This window comes from Akebia trifoliata, chromosome 13 (assembly GCF_017979445.1).
Source record: "Akebia trifoliata isolate Shusen 1 chromosome 13, ASM1797944v1, whole genome shotgun sequence".
NCBI lineage: Eukaryota > Viridiplantae > Streptophyta > Magnoliopsida > Ranunculales > Lardizabalaceae > Akebia > Akebia trifoliata.
The window spans coordinates 10,404,037-10,426,227 of record NC_141387.1 but is presented as its reverse complement, the minus strand read 5'-3'; the positions used below and the strand labels follow the sequence as shown (position 1 = coordinate 10,426,227).

At 34.0% G+C, this 22,191-nt stretch overlaps 2 protein-coding genes across 2 annotated transcripts; one reads left to right on the top strand and one right to left on the bottom strand.

Moving 5' to 3' along the window:
• Positions 1-6,071: 6,071 nt before the first annotated feature.
• LOC147387813 (uncharacterized) lies at positions 6,072-14,344 on the bottom strand. The gene is made up of 3 exons (XM_086419996.1): positions 13,294-14,344; positions 7,029-7,146; positions 6,072-6,922 (listed from the first exon to the last, which is right to left on the bottom strand). Exons 1-3 carry the CDS (start codon positions 14,196-14,198, stop codon positions 6,716-6,718), a joined length of 1,230 nt encoding a protein of 409 aa, XP_086276122.1. The 5' UTR covers positions 14,199-14,344; the 3' UTR covers positions 6,072-6,715.
• Positions 14,345-19,660: 5,316 nt separating this feature from the next.
• On the top strand, positions 19,661-22,135 carry LOC147387812 (Pentatricopeptide repeat (PPR-like) superfamily protein). Its single transcript, XM_086420105.1, has one exon. The coding sequence runs from the start codon at positions 19,690-19,692 to the stop codon at positions 21,286-21,288; it is 1,599 nt and encodes a 532-aa protein (XP_086276231.1). The 5' UTR covers positions 19,661-19,689; the 3' UTR covers positions 21,289-22,135.
• The last annotated feature ends 56 nt before the right edge of the window (positions 22,136-22,191 follow it).

The window sequence follows — 22,191 nt, the reverse complement described above, 5'->3', positions numbered from 1 at the left end:
TAAGTGTTTCTCTACTGCGAGTTAATTAATACTCCAAATTCCAGTCAGAACAACATGTTGATATTACAAGAGAGTAGCACCGATGCAATAGGCTTTTCGCAGCTTATGCTCCTATTGATATTGTTGCACACTAAATGTGTTCTAAATGGAGGTGACCCAGATTATGTAGTCCTTCTGCCTTCATCTTGGTCGACTCGGCTCCAACTAACTGCAAAACTCTCTCTTGGATTTGTGGCGACTGCTAACAACCTCAGTGCTTGCACCATTGAAAGGATAATTGAGAGGTTTAGCTTATGATAGAAATATAACAAGATCAACAAAAGAAGGCAACAAAAAAAAAAATCAAAAAATCAAAAAAATTTCAAAAATCTTTCGAGTTGCACTCAACTCTGATTTGTCAAAACACGATCGAAGAAATAGTCGGATTTCAAAACTCATCAAATCCAAGATCTCACACGAGTTCCACGCCATCGAGATTAATGAATTAATAAGGCAAAACTCTGTCAGACCCCGTGCTTGAGTAGCCATTTTCCACAAAAATCTTCAATACAATCGATAATTCGAGATCGTGTTTTTACAGAATTTTTCTGGCCCGTACAAATAGGGGTTTAGTCTATTCTTTGCAGTTCTTTGCATGCAATTCCTGCAAAGAATGGCAGCTGTAGACACCTCAATTTGAACGGGCCACTTCTCGAAAGGGCCCAAAAATATCGATTTTCCAAATAAATGGGCCAACGGGCCTTGAGGGCCCAAGTCATTGAAAAGTGACATTTTGACCAAACCGAGGCCCCTGAGACCTCTCAATGGTTTAGGAGGCCACCAAAAGGACTCGGCCTACCTTACGCTTTCCCATATTCACCACTCCGCTTCCAAAAAAAAAATACCAAATTTTCGATAAATTTTCACTAACGAGCCTAAAAAGCCGATTTGCCAACACGTGGCATTTTGATTAATTCAATAAATTCAAAAATCTCAAAAAATTAAATAATTAAAAAAATGTGAGACTTGGGATGCCTACCCCTTCTCTACTACCACACCGCTCCGCCTCGAATCCGCAAAAACCATAAGCCCACCTAAGGCCCACAAGCCCTCAACACTTTCCTAAATCAATTTCTCACCTTACCCCTAACCTAAAATCAATCACATCACCAAAATCTAAAACCAACCTATACCCTCAAAATCCATTCCAAAATAACCCCCAATCATTTTCTAAACCAAAACCATTTCATAACCCAAGCCCAAAACACTCCAAAGCCTCCTAAGCCCAAATCCATATCCAATTCATATCCAAATCCAAACACCAACCCTAACCCATCAACCACTACCCACATCAACCAATCACCATCTTGATAATCAAAGATGACACATGTCATCACCCCATCTCACTCACCTCCCCAACTACCTACCCCCCATTAATTTGCTTTAAATCCCATCTACCCACACATCAACCCATCACCTTTTCTCTCAAATCAAACACATCTACCCACACCCCTAACCTATACCTCCTCCCCTAATCTACCCTCATCATTCCCTACAAAACCCACATCTACAACCTAAACCTATACATCACTCTCAAGTCAAACACTCAACCTCTCCCATCAACCTATCCTAACCCTTCATTTCCACCCACTTTACACATGGAATCATCTCCCTCACCCTCCCAAAATATCATCAACCACCTCTTTAAATCCTCCATTCTCTTAAATCAAATACCATTTAATCACAACCACCATCTTAAACTCACTCACCAAACACTCCACCCAAATGGGTTGGGTAGGATCCAAACCATTTGGGTCAAAACTCACCCATTTAACCCCCCTTCCCTAAATACCCTCCAATCTCCTCTAAATACACCTACTTCTCTCTCAAACCATAACCATTCTATCCTTTTTCTTCACTTCACCCCATTATATCCCTAAAATAATTCCTCAACATCTATAAATACCCTCCTCCTCTTCCCAAAAATGGCCCCCCAACTTTCACTACAAAATTCTCTCCAACTCTCACTACTAACAACCATCACCAATCCTCCTCAAGTCTCATATACAAAAAAAAAAAATTATTATACTCCACTCATCTCTCTCTCATCTCTTCTCTACTCCTTCAACCATACAAGAATTGTATTTTCATAAAATACTAAGGACTCAAGAAAGAAGAAAAGAAGAAAGAAGATACAAGGTGGGTTCAAGGCAATCCCCCCCTCTCTCTTCTACACCCTCTCCTCCTCCCGCTTCTATCACCCTCTTCCCTTCATTTTATTTTTTAGGATGAATGGACCCCAAGGCTAAAGTCTATAAGGGTCATTTCCATCAATGGAATGACCCTATGATCAAGCCGAAAATGAACCCCTATCTAGGGTACAATGCACAACACGTGGCACTTGTCTTTCTTTCACACCTTTTTAAATAAAAAATGACCGAGTTGAGTTGAGGTTACCACTCTTTAGTGGGGGGAGAAAATGGTGCCTAACACCTTCCCTTTCTCCAATCGAGCCACTTACCTCGAATCTCATTGTTTGATTAGTTCCTATCCATCGAGAGTCACTAAAACGTCAAAAATGTCACTTTTTCAAAAAATGCACATCGGTGACCATTCACACCCACTTATAATATGAATGGTGGCGACTCCAAACCATTGTAGATGTGGTCATCGTAATGGCGAAATCACGTGTCTACAGCTGCAACTCGAGTATGTTAGGGGATCAAGTGGCTCCCAACCCAATCTTGACAAACACCAACCCGCGTCCTTGCCCAACCCGACCTCGGGCATGACATGCTCAACTCGAACCCTAGCCAAGTGGGTTAGTCAGGTTAATTCATTCCTCATTAATACTTGGTAATTTAGTATTGGTAAGGGTTTATATACAAAGATTAGTGACATGTGAAAGAACTTAAAATTTATAAATATTTTTCCTAAAAATATGTTTTAATAGTTTATATACATAAAATTATAAGCAAATTTAAAGAGAGAAGATGAATAATAAAATTAACTAAAATAATCATTTTTATTAATAATTATAATTTTCAAGAAAAGAAGAAACATTTGAAGTTGTAATATTTGTATCATAATATAAAATTATACTTAAAACAAAGCATTAATAACAAAATAATTATTTATCTAATGAAAATAATCATACATTAGTTTTGATATATAGATAAACAAAATTATATACATTGAACTATGAATTATGAGTGTGAAAGAAACCAATATAACAATTTTTTTTAATTATAATCATATTAAGTTCAGGTTGGCCGATATCTATGCCACGCCCAACCCGATTTGAGTCAGGCAATTTTTTTTGTGGCCCATACCCAAAGTCGAACCCAAGCTAACTATGCCCAGACATGACCAAAGGTTGGGTTCAACCTAGTGGGTTCGGGTTTTGCCCTCTCAAATTGCAGTTCTACTAATTAGACACTTACTAAACTCTTAATAAAGTAAATATAGAAGCTCTCTAAATAGTAATTCAAATTAGAAAATCGAAATATTTAACAACTAAATAAAGTAAGGATCCTTAAGAGAGAGAGAGAGAGAGAGAGAGAGATGAAGATCAATGACTAGAGAGAGATGAAGAGAGAGAAATATAGGAATATCAAAGTTTGTGAGAGAGAGGCAGTTGAGAGAATACCTAAGGAGTTGAAAGGATACCTGAGATAGAGACAGGAATATCGATCTCCATCCCATGATTCTACTTTCACAAAACTTTGTGGAGGTTTCTTGCCCTTAATGCTTTGTGGAGATTTCGTGGGGTTTAACAAAAAATAACAGTGGGGCCCACATCTTTTTTCTTCAACCAAACAAACCGCATACATAAAAAGTTGTGATAATCTGACTACCAACATGGTATACTTAATCGACTACCTGACGTGACAAGTTCGGAATCGTAGATCAACGCTCCTCAGGATACATGGTTCCCTCGAGATATAATTTTTATGGGGAAGTGCGGTCGTGTATCCTCAAGAGTGCAGATCTATGGCTCTCGAACTTGTCACGTCAAGATAGTTTATTGAGTTTGCCATGTGGGGTAGTCAGATTATCACGATTCATATATAAAGTAATGGAAAACTTACCTATTCTGTGTTTTTATGGTCTTTACGAAACAACCAAGCAGGGTATTTGTTGCAGATTTAGAAATGAAACGCGGTGATTTGGAAATACCCCTTTTCATTTTGGTTGAATCTTATAGATATGAAAAATCAAGAGAAGAAGATGATTCGTTTGGAAGAATAAAAATAAAATGAAAGGTTTTTTGCCAAATAAAAATCATTGGTTTTGAACTATTTTTTAATTTTCTTTAAGTAGAATCTTACGAATACGAGATATCTTTTCACGATGCATCATCAAATCAGAAACCCATTAACTTAAACCTTTCAACTAAATGTAGTCAAAATGCATCTCGATAGTTTTTTCATTTTCGTCAAACGCGAGATGAAAAGAAAATGTACCCTTTATAGACTATAAATATATTTGTTAGTTTCTTGTACTACATTATAATTAAGAAATTAATTCTTATTTATTAACAAACTTCTCTTTTATTTTTGTCTTATTTAGAAGTAAAAGTATGATTTTGATGAAGTTATTCTTAAATGAATTATACAAATGTGAGCTTAGACTCATAACATAGGGGAAACCTCAACACCAATCAAACCAAGAAACTTTAGAATCACTTAAGTTATTGAAATTCTTATGGTCGTTTAAATCAAGTACTTGGAAATTTCAATCAACAATGCAAAACGTCAATTGAGTTTCATGAAAGACCTCTTAAATGGCTAAATAAACAAGTATAAATATTTTGACCCCAATACGTTAAAAATTATTTGATTGGCAAACTTATTTTTCTTTATTTTTTGTATATATGTTTTTTTCTAATCATCCGAAACTAATTTTATATATAAATTAAAATGATATTTCCAAACTTAAATTTTAATTTTTATAAATTTATTTATTACTATAAATTACATTGAAATGTAAAATTAATTTCAAAGACTAGTATTTTTTTTGGTTCAACATATCCAGAATTCTAGTAATTATATATTTAAAATTACTATATATAATTTATAATATAACAAATAATAAATTCCAATACAACTTTAAAAAAATAATACCTTTATCATCATAATTTTAAAATTAATTATTATTGTATATAAGATATAACAAAGTGTGAAATTTCAATTAAATAATATTTTTGAGTCCAACACATCACAATTTTTTTTATTTTATATAGAGAATCCTCCACATTTTGGTGATAAATGAATTAAATGCCATTGCCTTCAATTTATAACAAAACCAACCTTTTATTTTTCTTTCCAAAACCAGTCATCTTCAATTTCTTCGGTAAACCATTTTACCATATTCTTTAACCTTAAAATCTATATATCAACTCTAACCTCATTATTTTTATTATCATTTTCAACCTTAAGATTATGTCAACTTCAACCTTCAAACCTAAAAAAAAAAAAAACATAATAGGCTTTCAAAAATAGATGGTGATAGAATTTTAGATAGAAGAATAAGAGTCTTCTATCAAAGGTTAAGGTGAGGAAAACATGATAAATTGAATATGAGGTTCAACAGGTTAAAAATAATTTATTATAAAATTTGGAGAGAGAACTGATTTGGGGAAGAAGAATCAATTAGAGGGATGCCTTAAATGAATATTTTAGTGGAGACTATTTATTTAATGAGTGAACATCACCATCCCATGAATGTTTGGCCCTCTCTATGATGGAATCATACAAATAAAAATCGAATCTTTTTTCCATTGTTTTTTGTTTTTTTGTTTTTTTTTGTTTTGTTGATAACGAGGTATCCCTGTAGACAGTGGACTGGGCCTGTATCTCGGCTTTTTCCTGTCCAAAGACCATGGTCTGTTTCAAGGACTAGTGCTGGGGCACGTGCAATACCTACGCATCACATGCACCAGGTAAGTGAGGGTGCACCCTCACGGGTTGTCCCTAAGAAATTAATGCTCATATTAAGCCTACTAACGAGGCCATAGCATATTTTGTCCCTACTTTTACACATAAATGCCACTTTGACTTCCATCTTTATCTAAAACATGTTTTACATATAATTTTTACCCCTACTTATTTTCAATTCCTTTCATTCAATCCCAGATTTAGAGGCGTGACTGGTTAGAGTTCAAATTGATTCGAAGAACATCTTCTCTACATCCAGAAAAGATACAATTTGGAGTCAAATTCTATGTGGGTTGGAGTTGCTCTTAGCCACCTTGAAATCCAACTTCAATGTGTATTCAAACATTTTTGATATCCTGACATGTCGTCATAGGAGGTGGTGACCGGTGATTAGTACCAAGTTTGTTAATATTTCAATTTTTATTTATTTATATATTTTGGTTATACAAGTAAATAAATTATCAAAATAATAATATAAATATATCATTACCAAGATAATACCAACTATCAAGCAAGTCAGTAAGTCAGCACAACTAACATGTAAGCAACATAAAAACTATGTAACCACCGATATTCGAGCAGTTTAATCCCCACCTCTCAAATGTCTTCTAATTTTAGAAAAGCCCCTCACTGCTCGTGTCTTAAATTTAATTAAATACACTTAGACCACTATGTTTTAAAAAAATGTTATATAAAATTTACCATTTTAATAACACATTTTAGAATCACATTTAAAGTGGGTAGTCTCAACTCAAGTACCTGAAACATCAAGATCGAACCCTTGAGGTTATGTGGCATTATTGACTAAGTTTGATTACCTCCATGAGCAATTTGTTGATGGAAGTCTTTACTTCGTCGGGTACTGATAACTGTGTATCCACCAAGTTTAACTCATACAAAGTGAGGACTCTCATAACATCGGCTAAATTCAAATTATCAACTTTCTTCCCTACGTTTTGATTCTCAAATTTGCATGAGCTTTTCAATTTGCAAGATTGGCATACCTGAACGAACCATGTGATAAAGGTAAAAGAATTTAGTTGAATTTGGCGAGGCACAACTAAAATTGAAAGGAGAAATGAAATTATTTAATTGTGAAAGATGGCTTACACTATCTTCTTGAATGCTGAAAAAAGAACGTAAGCTTTTAGCTGCAAAAACAGTTTTCCTCTCGAAAGAAGGGCAACCAAAACTGGCAACCCTTTTCAAGTCTTCACCTGACAACCATCTGCAAGTGAGAATCCAAAGGTTATAAAAAAGAAATAAGCAAAAGCAAGTTAAAAGCTGGATAGTATAACTTTACGACTCAATATTAAAATTAAGTATAGGATATTGACAACTATATTAATTTTACGAATATATTAAATCGTCGAACTAATGAATCCAGGGATTAATTAACATTTGATTACAAAGAACAAAGGTGCCCATATGTCCATAATATAAAACAGGAGCTTAATGAGATCATGATGAGGTATCTCTAATTTACTTTAATTTTCATTTTATTATTCACCCAACATCGGTGCATTTGCGAGGATCTTGTTTAGTTGGACAGCTGTTTTCTAAGAAATGATATTCCTTTACTTCCGTGGTTCCACCATTTATGATAGTTTTGGATAATTAGTTACCATCATTGATTGTGCTTTATGTATATAATATGGCATCTCCCCTGCATTTGAAGCAGGTCTTCTGCTAGACTCGATTCTTTTGAACTTGCTTGTCCCGTGATCTTCACATTGTTTCCTTTAGTATTCAGCTGTAAGTCTTCAAAGTAGGTATCCTTCATTTGCCATCATACTTGCACAAGCATTACCTTAGGTTTCATTGTCATGATCTATACATTTATTACTTAGGACATGTCAAACTACTAGTAGTAGTCCTTTAAAGGCATAAGCCAATCTAGGAAAACATAAGGGTTGAGTTCTTAGCCATGGCTTTTTTAACTTCCACAACAACATGCTTTGTTCCCAAGTACCATCTTCGTTCACAAAAGAACTTCAAGATTCTTATTATAGAACAAGAAGGGGTATGGAGAGTCCTATTGTCTTAGCCCTCCAAAACTCATAAATACCCTGCGGGGGACAATAATGGAAACTTTCACTTCACACCCCCCACCCCTCCCAAAAAAAAAAAAAAAAACAAAACAAAACGAAAGAGGGAAAAAGACAATAATGAGGAAAAAAAGAGTCAAAGAAATGCGTTTCTTGATCCAACTTCTCCACGAACTACCAAATCATCCTCCCTAGCATGTAGATTCCAAGAATCTGCAATAAACATGATTATAAGCTTTTACCAAATCTATCTTACAAACTCTCTCTACCTTGCCTAATGGAATCCTAGAATCAATACACTCATTAACAATGAGAACCCCATCCAAGAGCTACCTACCTCTAACAAAGGTCCCTTGCTTAGAGTGATGAGAGTTCTAATTCTAAAAGCTAACATTTTAGCAACTTGGCGTCATTTCCTCTTCTGTTATCTCTCTATTTTCTAAAAACCATAAATAAACACTAACTTAAGACTGACTTTCTAGAAATCTTAAGTTGAGGACCTTCCCAATTCTAATTACATCACTTTCCAGAAGTCCTACAGCAAAGCAACTAAGAAATCTTAAAATAGAAACAATCAATAAACTAGACTAATAAAAAAATTAGTAATTATTATGGACACAAATAGCACTTCTCAAAATAGAAATGTTCTGGAAAAAAAATTTACTTGAATTAGAAACTTGAAAAAGTAAACTAATCTCGAACTAGTCAACTAACTAGTAGAAGAGTTAACCTCCAAATGAGCTGGATGAATGTGGGCTAGAGAAACAATACGCACCAAACCCACGGGTAGAAACCTAGCCATGACTTGGGTGGCAAGTAATTCAAATGTCTACGTTATAGGCTTCTTTGGGGGCACTTGGCCAAAGAATTTCGGTCCCGCGACTCTGTCGGTTGAAATGAATCATAGTTGAGCATGCAATCCTTCTCCCGTCAATTTGCACAGCTGCCTGTCACATTTTGAGTATGTCTAAGATTTATGAAAACCAGAGCACCATCAGATTTGGCCTTTTATTAGATCATTACCAATAGACTTCTAATTACATTAAAGTTATCGCAATGTTTTTTTTATCAGTAAAAGCTGATTTCATCAAAGTGGTCAAGATGACCGACTAAGAGTACAACAATGACCCCAACACAATCAAGACAATCTACAAACCCAATCCCATCTCCCCATAAAGTCCTCTAAGAAGACACCTTTGAACTCTTCAAAGGCTTTAACCAAAAAAATAAAAGACCTTTAGTTGACACTATGATGCTATTGAGCGATGCTTCCTTTCCTTCGAAGCATAGTAACAAAAAACGGAATTTTTTTTAGAGAAAAAAAAACACGTTTCAACCGTATCTTGTACCTCTGACGATTAAAACAATAAAAAAACGCGACCTGTTGAAAAAGTCACTTTTTTTCATTTTAAACATATTTTTTACGTTTTAAACAAGGTTTTTCAATTTTTTTTTTTTTTTTACAGAAAAAACACCCCTAAACACTTTCTTTTTTTAATGTGGGATTTGATACATAACAGAATATGGTGCTTCATAAATGTAGAAATATGGGATTTGATGATAATATCTTGATGTTATGATCTTTCATTTTTTTCAATAATTTATTATTTTGAACAAAAGATATGTTGATGAGTAAACTTTTTTTGGCATCGAAACATGTATAATTATGTTTGAGAACATGTTATATTGGAAATATCGAATAAATTAAAATAAAGATCTTACATATTATTAGATATGTACATTTTTCATAACTTATAAAATATTTTTTAAATTTAATGATTCCTCCTTTTTTTCCCATTTCCTTCTCGTTTTTTCTGAAGTTTTCCCTCACTGTTTTAAACCCGTACTCTGACTTTGTGACTATGCTTCGAAGACCCGACAATATTTTTCCTTCCAAATACTCCAAGAGATGGCGAAAGCAATAAGGGACCAAAGGATACATTTAGTCAAAGAGAAAGCAAAGCCCAAACGCATCCAAGATTCAAAAAAACCTTAGACTGAGGACTGAAGGCAACCCCTAACACCAAAAAGATCAAAGAAATGCATCCAGATCTTGTGAGCCAAGGAACAATGTAGCAATTGGTGCGTTGTTGATTGCCCATCCCTATTGCAATTTCATCCTAAATTGTTAAAAAAGGTCTAACCATATTAATAAAATAATAATAATAATAAAGACTCAAGCCATAGGTATACGGATAGCAAAGACTTCGGAACACTCAAGCCCTTGCCATATGCAGTTTCTTTTCGGAAATGTTAAAAGAACAACCAACAGCAACCAAACCACCACATCCCATACTAACGTTGTGACTTGGTCCATCTTCAAGTTCTATTCCATGTCTATTCATCATCAAGATAACATTCATCAATAGTTAACTACGTTATTAAATCTTACTGTTATTTCTTCACATGGTTAATGTTTTAAAATATATTAACAGAATGCAGTTGAACTGCTCATTAACCATAATAGTAGACGAGGCAATATTTTGTTTGTCCCAGTAACGACTTTGAGGTGACATTAACTTTTGAACATGTCACTAGTTGCGGCATTAACATATTGGTGTGATGTTCACCAAAGGTGGTGGAGATGGTAATTTGGAAGGTCTTACTGTGAATATGGGTCTTCCAATGATTTCACATCTTTAGTTTGTCAATGATATTCTATATTTCATTAGGCCATCCATACATCACTAGCATTTCTTGAGGGGTCTATTAGTGTTGCTTTGAGGAGGTGTCAGAACTCAATATCAATACTAATAGAAGTAATATTGTTGGGGTATAAAAAATAGAAAATCTTCATCTAATAGCAAGTATCTTTTCATGCATCAACAGTTCTCTTCCTCCCACTTATCCTCTAGGAGCTAATTTAGTTCTAAGCGTTGTGGGATTCGGTGATTTGTTGAGAGTTTTGATTGGAAGCTAGAGTCTTGGAAGTCAAGAACATTATATTTTTTATGGCATGACCGAACAATGCATTCAAATAATAACATCTGGTTGATTGGGAGAATGTCATTTTATCCAAAGCTAGTGCAGCATTGGGAATTCATCATCAACCTTTATCTCAAGTCATGAATAAGGTCTCCTAAGTGACTTTAAAGATTTGGGGAGCAAATTACGTTTTTACAGAGGAAGCTTATTATTTAAGGATAGATATGGGACTTGAACTTTGGTTGCCCGGACTTGAATACCCATCTTCATCACTTGTACATAATAAATAAATATGGATGTATAATTTTGGGTTTGGAAAATGGTTCTACCATAATTCTTATGAATGTAGCATTTGAAAATGTATATTAAATGTCCCAACCCGAGTTCTCAAGAGGGTTTAAGTTCCAAGTCAACAACAAAGAGGGTCTGTTTTGGGAAGAATTATGGTGTGGATAATTCGCTTTTAAAGACGCTTTCAGATTTTATATTTTTCCTTACAAAATGGATTGCTTAATGCAGGATTTTTTATATGGGATGGGAAAGAGTAATATTGGTACCTCTTTCTCAGAAAGAATGATAATGATTGGGAATTTGAGATTGCATCCTCATTGGAATCACCAACAATATCTCCTCTTCTAACAGAACAATTTGGATTTGGAACAAAAATAATGTATTCACACTTAAAAAGAAATAACCACTAAATTCAACAAAAGATTTACTCCAGAAGAAAATCAGCCCCAAGACCCTACAATAACGCTCTCTCCATATGCCCAACAAACTGCAAAGGGGGTTAAATCCCACAGGATATGAAACTTAATAGTGCTATCAATGATGACCCGACTCGGGAAAAGAGCTAAGACAGAGGACAGAAAATACCAAGACATGTTGAACAAAGATAGAAAATGAGCCCAAACCTTTCTTACAAAAAATAGTGGATAAGAAGGCAATTAGCTGATTCTCATTTGATTTACACAAAAAATGAAAATTAAGCAAAGTAACTCCCTTAGCCATGATAATATCCGAGGTAAGAAATTTTCCAAGGGCTGCAGTCCAAATGAAAAAAGGAAATTTTGGATGGATTTTACACCCCAAATGGAAATTTCAGGAGAAAGAGAGAGATTGATGGAAACCAAAGCATTATAGAAAGATTTAACAAGGAATTCTTTATTCTTTCTAACATCCGAACCATGATTGTCCTTAGATATACTTTCTATAAGCCTAGTGACCTCTTAAATTTCTCAATCGTTAAAGCTTCTTCTAAACCCAAAATCTTAATAGAGGACCATCAGAACAAATCATGAAATCTTTCACCTGAGCCTCCTTGAATGACAGGGAGAATAAGTTTGGGAATGGAGACCTAAGGAGCAAAACTCCACACCAACGGTCTTCCTGGAACCTAGCCCTCACCCCCTACCCCATTCTAAAAGCAATTCTTTTACAAAACACTGGTATGATCTTACAATTTTTTTTTCCACATTATAGAGTTCTGATTCTATAGAGCTTTGTTTCTAAATCCATGCTATATTCTGTTTTTTTTTTTTTTTTTTCTGTTTCGGGGTCCAGTATTCCTTCTAAGATAGCTTTCGTTCTTTGGGTGGACCATGTCTCTTGAAGGTGTTCATGTTCCAACTATTTAAGATCCAGAGGTCATATTATTCTCAATTTTTGACACATGTGCAAAACAAGTAGGGATTTCATAAACCAATGGAAATTCATTTCCCTTTTGCCTACGCAATCTGGAATTGCTTGTTTTTATCATTTTCACATAGCATTGATGGCACCCCAATCTTTTTTTTATTTTTAAGTCTTTCATAGCTTCTCCTTCTTGTCAACGAGGTGTATTCTCTAGAGATTGCACTTGTTTGCTATTTGTTGGGGTTTGTGAAGAGACAAATAGTAGGGCATTTAAAAGATATGAACTTAGGAAGTAGATGAGCAAGATACTATCATCAATGTCAAAGTCTCGTTATTTAATTGGTCATTCTTTTTCAAGGAATGCAAGGGTATGTTCAAATGGGATCTCATAGTTAAAGGCACCTTGTATTATACTTTATCATTTCTTCTTCGAAGGCCATCCTCATGATCTCTAGGGATTGTGGTTTCTTGTATACGATTGCTTTCGCTTCCTTTTTCCTAATCTTTTATATTCATCAAATATAATATTTGTAAGTTAAAGTGTATATACTTTCAAAGTTAAAATTTAATGGTGATACCAGACAAGGAAGAATAACACAATATAAATCAAATCAATGGTGTTTATCCAGGTTCCATATCTTTCACTACAATAATAGCTAAACATGATTTATCGATAGAAGTTTCCGAAAATTGTGTAGTGTCAATTCCAAACATCTACATTTCTAACAAATAACATTAAAAAAAAGTAGAAGAAGAATTGTCCTTACTTTGCAATCTCTTGATGGTCCTTGCCAAACCTTTCAGCAGTGAACTTTAAGAACTCAAGTGAATAATGATTGAGCAAACAACTGAGATCTAACTTCTTCAACAGCAAGAAATTTGCATTCCTTAGGTACCCTTCTTCGTTCCATCGATTCACAAGTGAAACCATTTCTGGGGAAAGCTCTTTTCCAATGTGTCTATCCTGGATAGAAACTCGATTTTGTTCGATTGCAGCATATTTCTTGTTTTTGACCGAATTCTTCCCAAACAAGGGATTCAACCTATTGGGTTTAGGTGTTCTTTCACTCTTTGATGTTTTCTTCTCGTTTTCATAGGAATTCTTCACAACAACAGGTTTCGAACTATTGGGTTTTCTCGCAAACAAAGAGTACAAGCTGTTGGTTTTGGATTGGACTGTTGGTGTTTCAACTTTATTGGGTTTCTTCGCAAACAAAGAATACAAGCTGTTTGTTTTAGATTGGACCGTTGGTGTTCCATCTTCACTCTTCGATGTTTCCTTCTTCTCTGTGCCCTTACCATTCCTTTTCAAATCCTTCACCTCTCTCTTCAATGACCCTAATTTCTCCCCCAATTCTTCAATGTCCTTACAATTTTTCTTCTTTTTCTTCAATTTTTTTGTTGATTCATGATTCTCTGAATGGGTTGAATTGGTTTCCATTTGTTCTTCAACAACATTTGCAGAAACCAATTGGGCAGAAGTTGATAAAGGTCTTTGAAAGAATGAAGAAGCTAAGAGAGAAGTAATATTTGAACTACATTCTTGGACATTTGAGAAGGAAGAATAGAAAATGGGAGAGATGTGTAAAGGATTTCTTTGAAATTTTGAAGTGTTTTGGTGTTGGAGAAATGAGAACAAGTGATGGGAACAAAAGGTTCTGAGTGAAACCATGCTTGGGTATCTGTAAATTGGCTTGAAGAATCAGGAGTATAGTGGGCTGGTTGAAGAGATAGCCATGAAAGCTCAGGTGAAGCTTTGACGCTGAACTCCTAGGGTTCTGGGTTTAAGAAACTTTTGCTAACTTGAAAATGAAGGTCTTGTTTGAAAACAATGCGTAAGAAGTGCTTTTTGATAAACGATTTTTTTTAATTATATTTTAGGTTGTGTCTGGTAAATCTTCTTAAAAATAGTTCTATGATTTTTAAGTTGAAAAAGTTAAAAAAATTGTAAAAACGTGTTTGGTTAAAACATTAAAAAAAATTATTTAATTAAGTAGATTATTAAAATTAAACACTTAAAGTAAAAGTCTTATTAAAGTGACTTCTACCTTTTACTTATGCGGGAAGTAAATTTCTCACTATGTTACTCTGTAAAAAACGTGGGTTCGAAACCCATGAAGTGAAAAAAAAAAATACTATTCATAATAGTCGTGTCACGTTTTTATTGAGATGAGTCTGATTAGACTTATCAACTTAGTAAGATTTCAATTCTTACTAAGAGTTATTGAACTCATCTTGTGGCATTCAAAGATGATTCAATGTGACAAGCTTGTAGCGGAGATAATTCTATAAACTTTGAAAAATAAAAATTTTAAAAATTATTAGTTTTCACCAGTGAATTATAATTTTAAATTTGGCAGTTCCGTGGAAGTTTAGTAGCCGTCCATTTTCATAGCCTTAAATAAAGCCACAAAAAAATAGTTTTTAATTTTTATTTATTTTTAATCTGAGTTTTTCCATGAAATCTAGAGGGTTGTGGTATTGGATTGCCAATGTGCTAATCCGTTTGAACTCAAAGACCCTTAGTAAGACTTAAAATCTCATTCTTTCTCCGCAAATCTCTATTATTATTGTGTAAAAATGATTTTGAAATGTATCAAATGCTACAAATCTTAGCTCAATACCCATCTTCATCACTTTCGATCAAAACACATGACTTAATTGCTTAAGTACTTTTATCATTAGTACTACCAAATGGATTTATGTTGTTGAGAAGCACTATTACAAAAGTTATTCTCAATTAAGTGTTTTTACTTAAGTAATTGGAAAGTTAAAGAAGTAATACCAAAATTATGACTTAATCATTAATAAAAATAAGGGCAATCTCTATCGAAAATGTGACTTCATATATATATATATATATTGTTTTCTTTTTTTATTTTTTGATAGGGGTGTTTAGACCTGTAGGCCCGACTAGCAAAGGTGAGACAACTAGCCTATTAGAGCATCATATCTCGCTCAAATCCCCTGGGTACATGAAATAATCCACAAATACTAGGTAAGTCGGAATAAATCTCATTGGGTGGTCAGCAAAGGGCTTGAAGGCAAGATCTCTCTCTTCATATTCTCACAAATGCTTGAAGTAGTTGGTTTGAGTGACTTTTATTTGCACTCATTTTCAATTTCCACATTTGATGTTTGCAAATATTATAAAGGTTACCTAACTAATGTGTCCTGAGATTTTTTTTTTTTTTTTTAAATGTTGGACTTAGTTGCTTGGAGGAAAAAAATCCAATAAGAAAATGAATTTTCTAAAGAAACATGAAATTATATGTGTGTTTGTCCCCACTGTGTCAAGAAATTTATCTTTTCAATACCTGGTTTTTCAACTATTGTAGGTAAGTGTGTACTTATACAAACTAGGGGTGCAACTTAGACTGATTCAAACTGATAGCTTTGGGTTGATTTGATTTGGTTTGGAGCAAGTTGCAGTTCCGTTCTGGATTAAGAAAATGGAGAATCGATCAATTTGGTTTGATTCTTAGTTCAAGGCTTGTATAGAACTGAACCAAACCGAGAACTGAAACTCTATATCATATATATATATATATATATATATATATATTATATATATATATCGATGTATTATGAATTAATTTAGGAGTTAGGACATAAATTAGTGGATTTTTTTAAGGATAGATTAATGACATTTTTTATGAAGAGATTAGTGACTTATTATATGAATTATGAAATTTCATTATTATTATATATATTTTTTCATTAAAAATATATTGGTGCCAAGCATTTTTATAGGATGTTAGCAACCCATAGAACTAAACCAAACCAACTTTAGTCTAGTTTGGTTCTAATGGCAATTCAGTTCGGTTCTGGTTCTAATCTAGTGGAACCGACCACTGTTGGTTCGGTTCCAATTTTCCCTTGAATTGAACCAAGTTGTACCCCTAATACAAACTAGGAAATGATTCTATCTTTTGTCCTGTGTCAACCGTTGCCCCATGGGAAATCGTTTACCAAGAAAATGATTCTTCAAGAAAAATATTTCTATGCCGAACAAATGGACTCTTAATAATTTTACTTAAAAATATTTTGTTAAAGAAATGGACTCTAAAAATTATCTTGTGAAAGAGAAGCTTTCTCTCCTTCACTTTTAACTTTTAAGTGTTTCAATTTTTTCGATAGAGTTGTTGTCTTATTTAGGAAAGACAATAATCTCTTGATCCATGTTATCAAATTAGTTCATATTAGACCAATTGCAATTGGTACGAAAGCGAACCAATTTGTGGTATGAATGTAGTAGATTCATGGAACTCAATAGATCAATATTGTCAATTTTTTAATCCAACCACTATAATCATTGAATTTTTCCATTGAGTTTGACGAATGCACTAGTAAAAAATATAACAAATTATTTTGATTATACTTCTTAATCATCTTGTATGTATATGCACTTTCTTGAGACATTAGCATCTTTTGTTACTTTTCTTTTACAAAAATGTCTTTAGTTATTTAATTTTTTAATGAAAAAAAGGGTATTTTAATTTTTAGCCATTAAATGTTTATCTTTATTAAAATAGGTAAGGGCATTTGGATCTCTAAAAATTAATTATTTTTAGGAAAAATTATCAAATAATTATCGATTTTTTCATTCATTACCAAATCATTACTAATTTGTAAGTATTATCAAATCAATAGTGTATTTTGCAAAATAAACGAAATTACCCTTAAAAATATATATCAAATTTTTTCATTTGATTTGACTTAAGAAAGAGAAGACAAAAGCTTCTTTTACAAGCTTCACCATCTCTTATTATATTTTCTTCTTTTTCTCTATACTTTCTCCATTTTCTTATATTTCATCTTATATTTCATTTGTGCAATCGAGATTCAGAGTAACTTCTTCTTTCTCATTCTTCCTTTTTTTCTACTCCATTTTTATTGTTACACAAGAATGCATTAACAAGCTACTGTATAAGGGATTAAGGTGAAGAGATTTTGAAAAAAAAAAAAGTTCAACCATTGAAGAAAGTGAATGTAATTTTCATATGGTTTTCTCCTTTATACAATTTGTGATTTTTGTACACGTTTTAAATGCGAGATAATCAATGCTAACTTCACTGAAAATTTAAAGTTATATTGAATGCATTTAAATCTTTGATTTGTTGAAAATTCATGAAAAAAACACCGACAAAAATACACACAAGTTGTATCTTAATGAAATTGGATGGCTCACAAATCCAGCTACAACGTCATATCATTGTTAGATTTTTTTGATAAATGTGAATAGAGATTTTTAGTAACTTTTTCATGGTATTTTTGTAGTTCTTATTAGGTTTAAATGTTCTTTTTGTAAAGTTTATTATTTTCTTTAAAAAATTAAAAACTTAGGTGTATTTAGATGACTTTTAAAGTAAACAACATACCATATCACTCAACAAATATCTCGTTAAACTTGTTAAAGTAAAAGACTTTGTAATTATTTTTTTCTGGTAGTGTAGTGATTGTCATAGAATATAAGGGCATTATGGTTCTAAAGTAATGAAATGGTAAACCAAAAAGTGCAATAACATATTTTGGTAATATATAAAAATACCGATAAATTTTCCTATTTTTTAATGTGAGAGATACTGCAAATATTTTTACAAAAATATTATTAAAATATATGTACTATTATAATGAGAGAAGGAGTAGAAGTGGTTCGACACCAAAATTTGAGTGACCATAAATGCCCCCACTTTTATATTTAAATGTAATATAATCAAGGTTATTTTGATAAAAACAAAGAATATTGCAGCCAACTATCCTAGTATCATGGTGGTTAGTTTTTAAAATTATGAAAATATGATTTTTATTATGAAATATTCAAAAATCATTTGATGAATATTTCAAATTACAGATAAGCCCTTTGATGCATGTACATTTGCACATGACACCTTTTAGTTGTAAGAGAGTAGGATGCATCATATTCTCTTATATATCTCATGTAAAAATTGATGATGGGTTGCCGCTACAACCAATCGAGCTTGATGGTGGTCACCACCCGTCTGTGAAATTCATCACTATCGCATCCCGCTCATTTTAACTCAGTCGAAGCTGGTGTGGCACACTAGAGTAGGTCCGTCATGATCTCTCCCAGAAGCATATAAATTAGAATTATGTGGCTTAAATAGAAAAACTCTCATTGAAGAGATTTTAAATAAAATGATATTTGAGATCATAAAACATGAGTTTTTAGATTAAGGAGGTTTGTATAAATATGAAGAAATGTTGGATTTTTATTGAAAGAAACAAAAATAATAGTGAAGGAGAGAAAAAAAAAAGAGATTTATGTCTGATGATGATAAATGGCATCACCGCCATCGTTAAAGAAACGATGCACCAAGATCAATGTGCTCAATGGAACTTGAGCTCTGATACCATGAAGAATTGATAATATTGATAATTTTTGGATGATCATTACATGAACTATATACTAGGATATTTATAGAGATTACATCAACTAAGATATAGAAAGTAGCCTAATGTAGAGATACCAATTATTTATAAAATTTTTAATATAAAATATCTTAATGGATATGACTAAATATTTTATTCTTCATCACTACTTTCCTTTTGTGAAGAGATACATTGACAATGATACAATATATCGTATGCATCATAATTTGACACAATAACAAACAATTGATTACCAATGAAAAGTTGGGTTTTGGACTATAAGTTAAAACACTTTTGAAGTGGGCTAAAAAAAAGTGAGTGGTTTTCCTCTCTACTACTTATTTAATTTATTTTTGTTTTCTTAATTTGAAAAATATCATAGTAATGCATCAACTTGAACCTAGCCTATCGTTGATAAAAACAATAAGATATTTCTGAAACAAAAATAGTATCGTTGGGTAATTTCTAATAATTATTAATATCAAGCCATTTGAATCATTGATCTCAACATTTATATTCAAATATCGAGATCGATGACTTATAATCATTGATATCAATGATTGTAAAAAGGTTGATCTCGACAATTGGAGCAAAGATGATCTCAATGATTTGAATCATTCATCTTAACAATTTGAATGAGTGGGTAAGGGGCACTAAGTAATTTCCCCCTTTTCTTTAATTCCAAAATTACCCTTAACATATTCTATTTTTTCAAACATTATTCATAAGTTACATAAGCAACCCATCTTCATACTAGATTTCCTCCAATAATGGCCACAATGTTATCAACCTTACCTCCACCTTCCATCATTTCATTTACAGAGATGACCACTACCCTCTCTGAACTCCACCAAGTCCATGCTCACATGCTCAAAACAGGCCTCATTCATGACACCTTCGCTGCTAGCCGCATCATCTCCTTGGCTTCCACCACACCCACCTCCCTCTCCTACGCCCACACCCTCTTCACAAGCACCCCCACCCCCAACTCTTTCATCTTCAACACCATCATTCGTGCCTACGCCAACAGCCCCACCCCACAGCAATCCCTCCTCATCTTTCTCCTTATGCTTCATTCCCCCATTTTCCCAGATAAATTCACATACCCTTTTGTTCTCAAAGCTTGTTCATCTCTCCTTAGTATCCAACTAGGACAACAAATTCATGCTCGAATCCTCAAAACTGGGTTCGGGTCAGATGTTTTCGTTCAAAATAGCTTAATTCACTTCTATGTAAGTGTTGGGTACATTAACCATGCACATAATTTGCTTGATAGGATGATTGAGAAAGATGTGATTTCGTGGAATGCGATTTTAAGTGTTTATGTGAGAAGGGGTTTGATGTACCTGGCACATCGCTTTTTTGATCAAATGCCTGAGAGAAATATGGAGTCTTGGAATTTTATGATCTCTGGGTATGTAGGTCTTGGGTTGATTGAGAGAGCGAGGTGTCTTTTTGATGAGATGCCGTCGAAAGATGTTGTTTCTTGGAATGCAATTATCACGGGATATGCCCACTCCAGTCAATTTCGGGAAGTTTTGGTGCTTTTTGAAAATATGCAAAATTCGAAGGTGAAGCTGGACAATTGCACACTTGTGAATGTCTTGTCCGCGTGTGCGAATATGGGTGCTTTGAGTCAAGGTGAATGGGTTCGAGCTTATATCGATAAGAATGGGATTGAGATTGACGGGTTCTTAGCTACCGCTCTAGTGGATATGTATTCCAAATGTGGGAACATCGAGAAGGCTTTGCAAGTATTTAGTTATACTTCGAGGAAAGATGTTAGTACATGGAATTCGATAATTGCGGGTTTAAGCATTCATGGCTATGGTCAACTGGCGTTGACTACCTTTTCTGAGATGCTCGAGAATGGAATTGCACCCAATGAGGTCACCTTCATAAGCGTTCTATCCGCTTGTAGTCGTTCTGGCCTATTGGATGGGGGGCGTCGAGTTTTTGATTTCATGGTTAGAGTTCATGGAATTCAACCATCTGTTGAGCATTATGGTTGTATGGTCGATTTACTTGGTAGAGCAGGATTCTTAGAAGAGGCTGAAGAGCTTGTAAAGACAATGCCATTTAAGGAAGCGCAGGTGGTTTGGGAGTCTTTGTTGAGTGCTTGCAGAAGTCATGGAAATGTTGAATTGGCTGAGCGTGTGGTGAAGAGAATCTTAGTTATGAATCCTCGAGATAGTTCTAGTTATGTACAATTGTCTAACGTATATGCATCTTTGGGGAGATGGAACGATGTGAGGAAAGTGAGGAGAAAGATGAGAATGCATAGAGTAAGAAAGGAACCTGGTTGTAGCATGATAGAAGTGGATGGAATTGTTCATGAGTTTTTATCTGTTGAGGGATTGCATCAATAAGAGAAGATGAGATAAATAGGATGATTGACAACCTAAATTGAACGAAGTGAAAACCTTGCAACTATTGAGAGGTGGGTTGAGAATGAGGAGTTGGGGGCCAAGATTTTCTTGCTTGGGACAAACGAGAAGTTTGCTCTTGCGAAACAAGAGATCTGCCGATACCTTTTAAGTGGCTATTACAACTCGATGAGGATTATTCAACATGCAAGGATTGATTAGTTTCTCGTCATGGGCTTGGAATCCACCTACTGGTCTGTCCATAAGAATGAGGAAAATTTTGTTGAGTTTATATTTTGCTCCACTCTTGGGTGTGGCATATCCCAGTTAAGCTTCATGACACTGTTATATTCATAGTTCTCCCCCTCTCCAACAAACCGGTCTTTTGGAGGTAGTTGGTTGGTCAACATGGTATCAGAGCACTAGGTTTGTATAGGTCACAGGTTCAATTCTATCCACTCTTATGGGTGAGGGGAGTGTTGAGTGTATATTTTCTTCCACTATTTGGTGTGTCATACCCCAGGTAAGCTCCATGACCCTCTTATATTCATACTTCTCCGCTTCTCTAACAGATCGGTCTTTTGAAGTAGTTGATTGGTTAACATGGTGTCAGAGTACTAGGTTCGTATAGGTCACGGGTTCGATTCTTTCTACCTTATGGGTGAGTGGTGTGTTGATTGTATATTTTCTTCCACTCTTGGGTGTGTCTTATTCATAGTTCTCCCCCTTTCCAACAGATTGGTCTTTTGGAGTAACTGATTGGTTAACAAAAGATGCTTAAACCCAAAGGTTAAAAATCACAAATACGAGTGATTTTTGGTGTGCAGGTACTAAGGGATGGGTCAAACATTCATGGATTAGTGGGCCTGACAATGGAGATCGAAAGTCGCATTGCAACCCAACTCT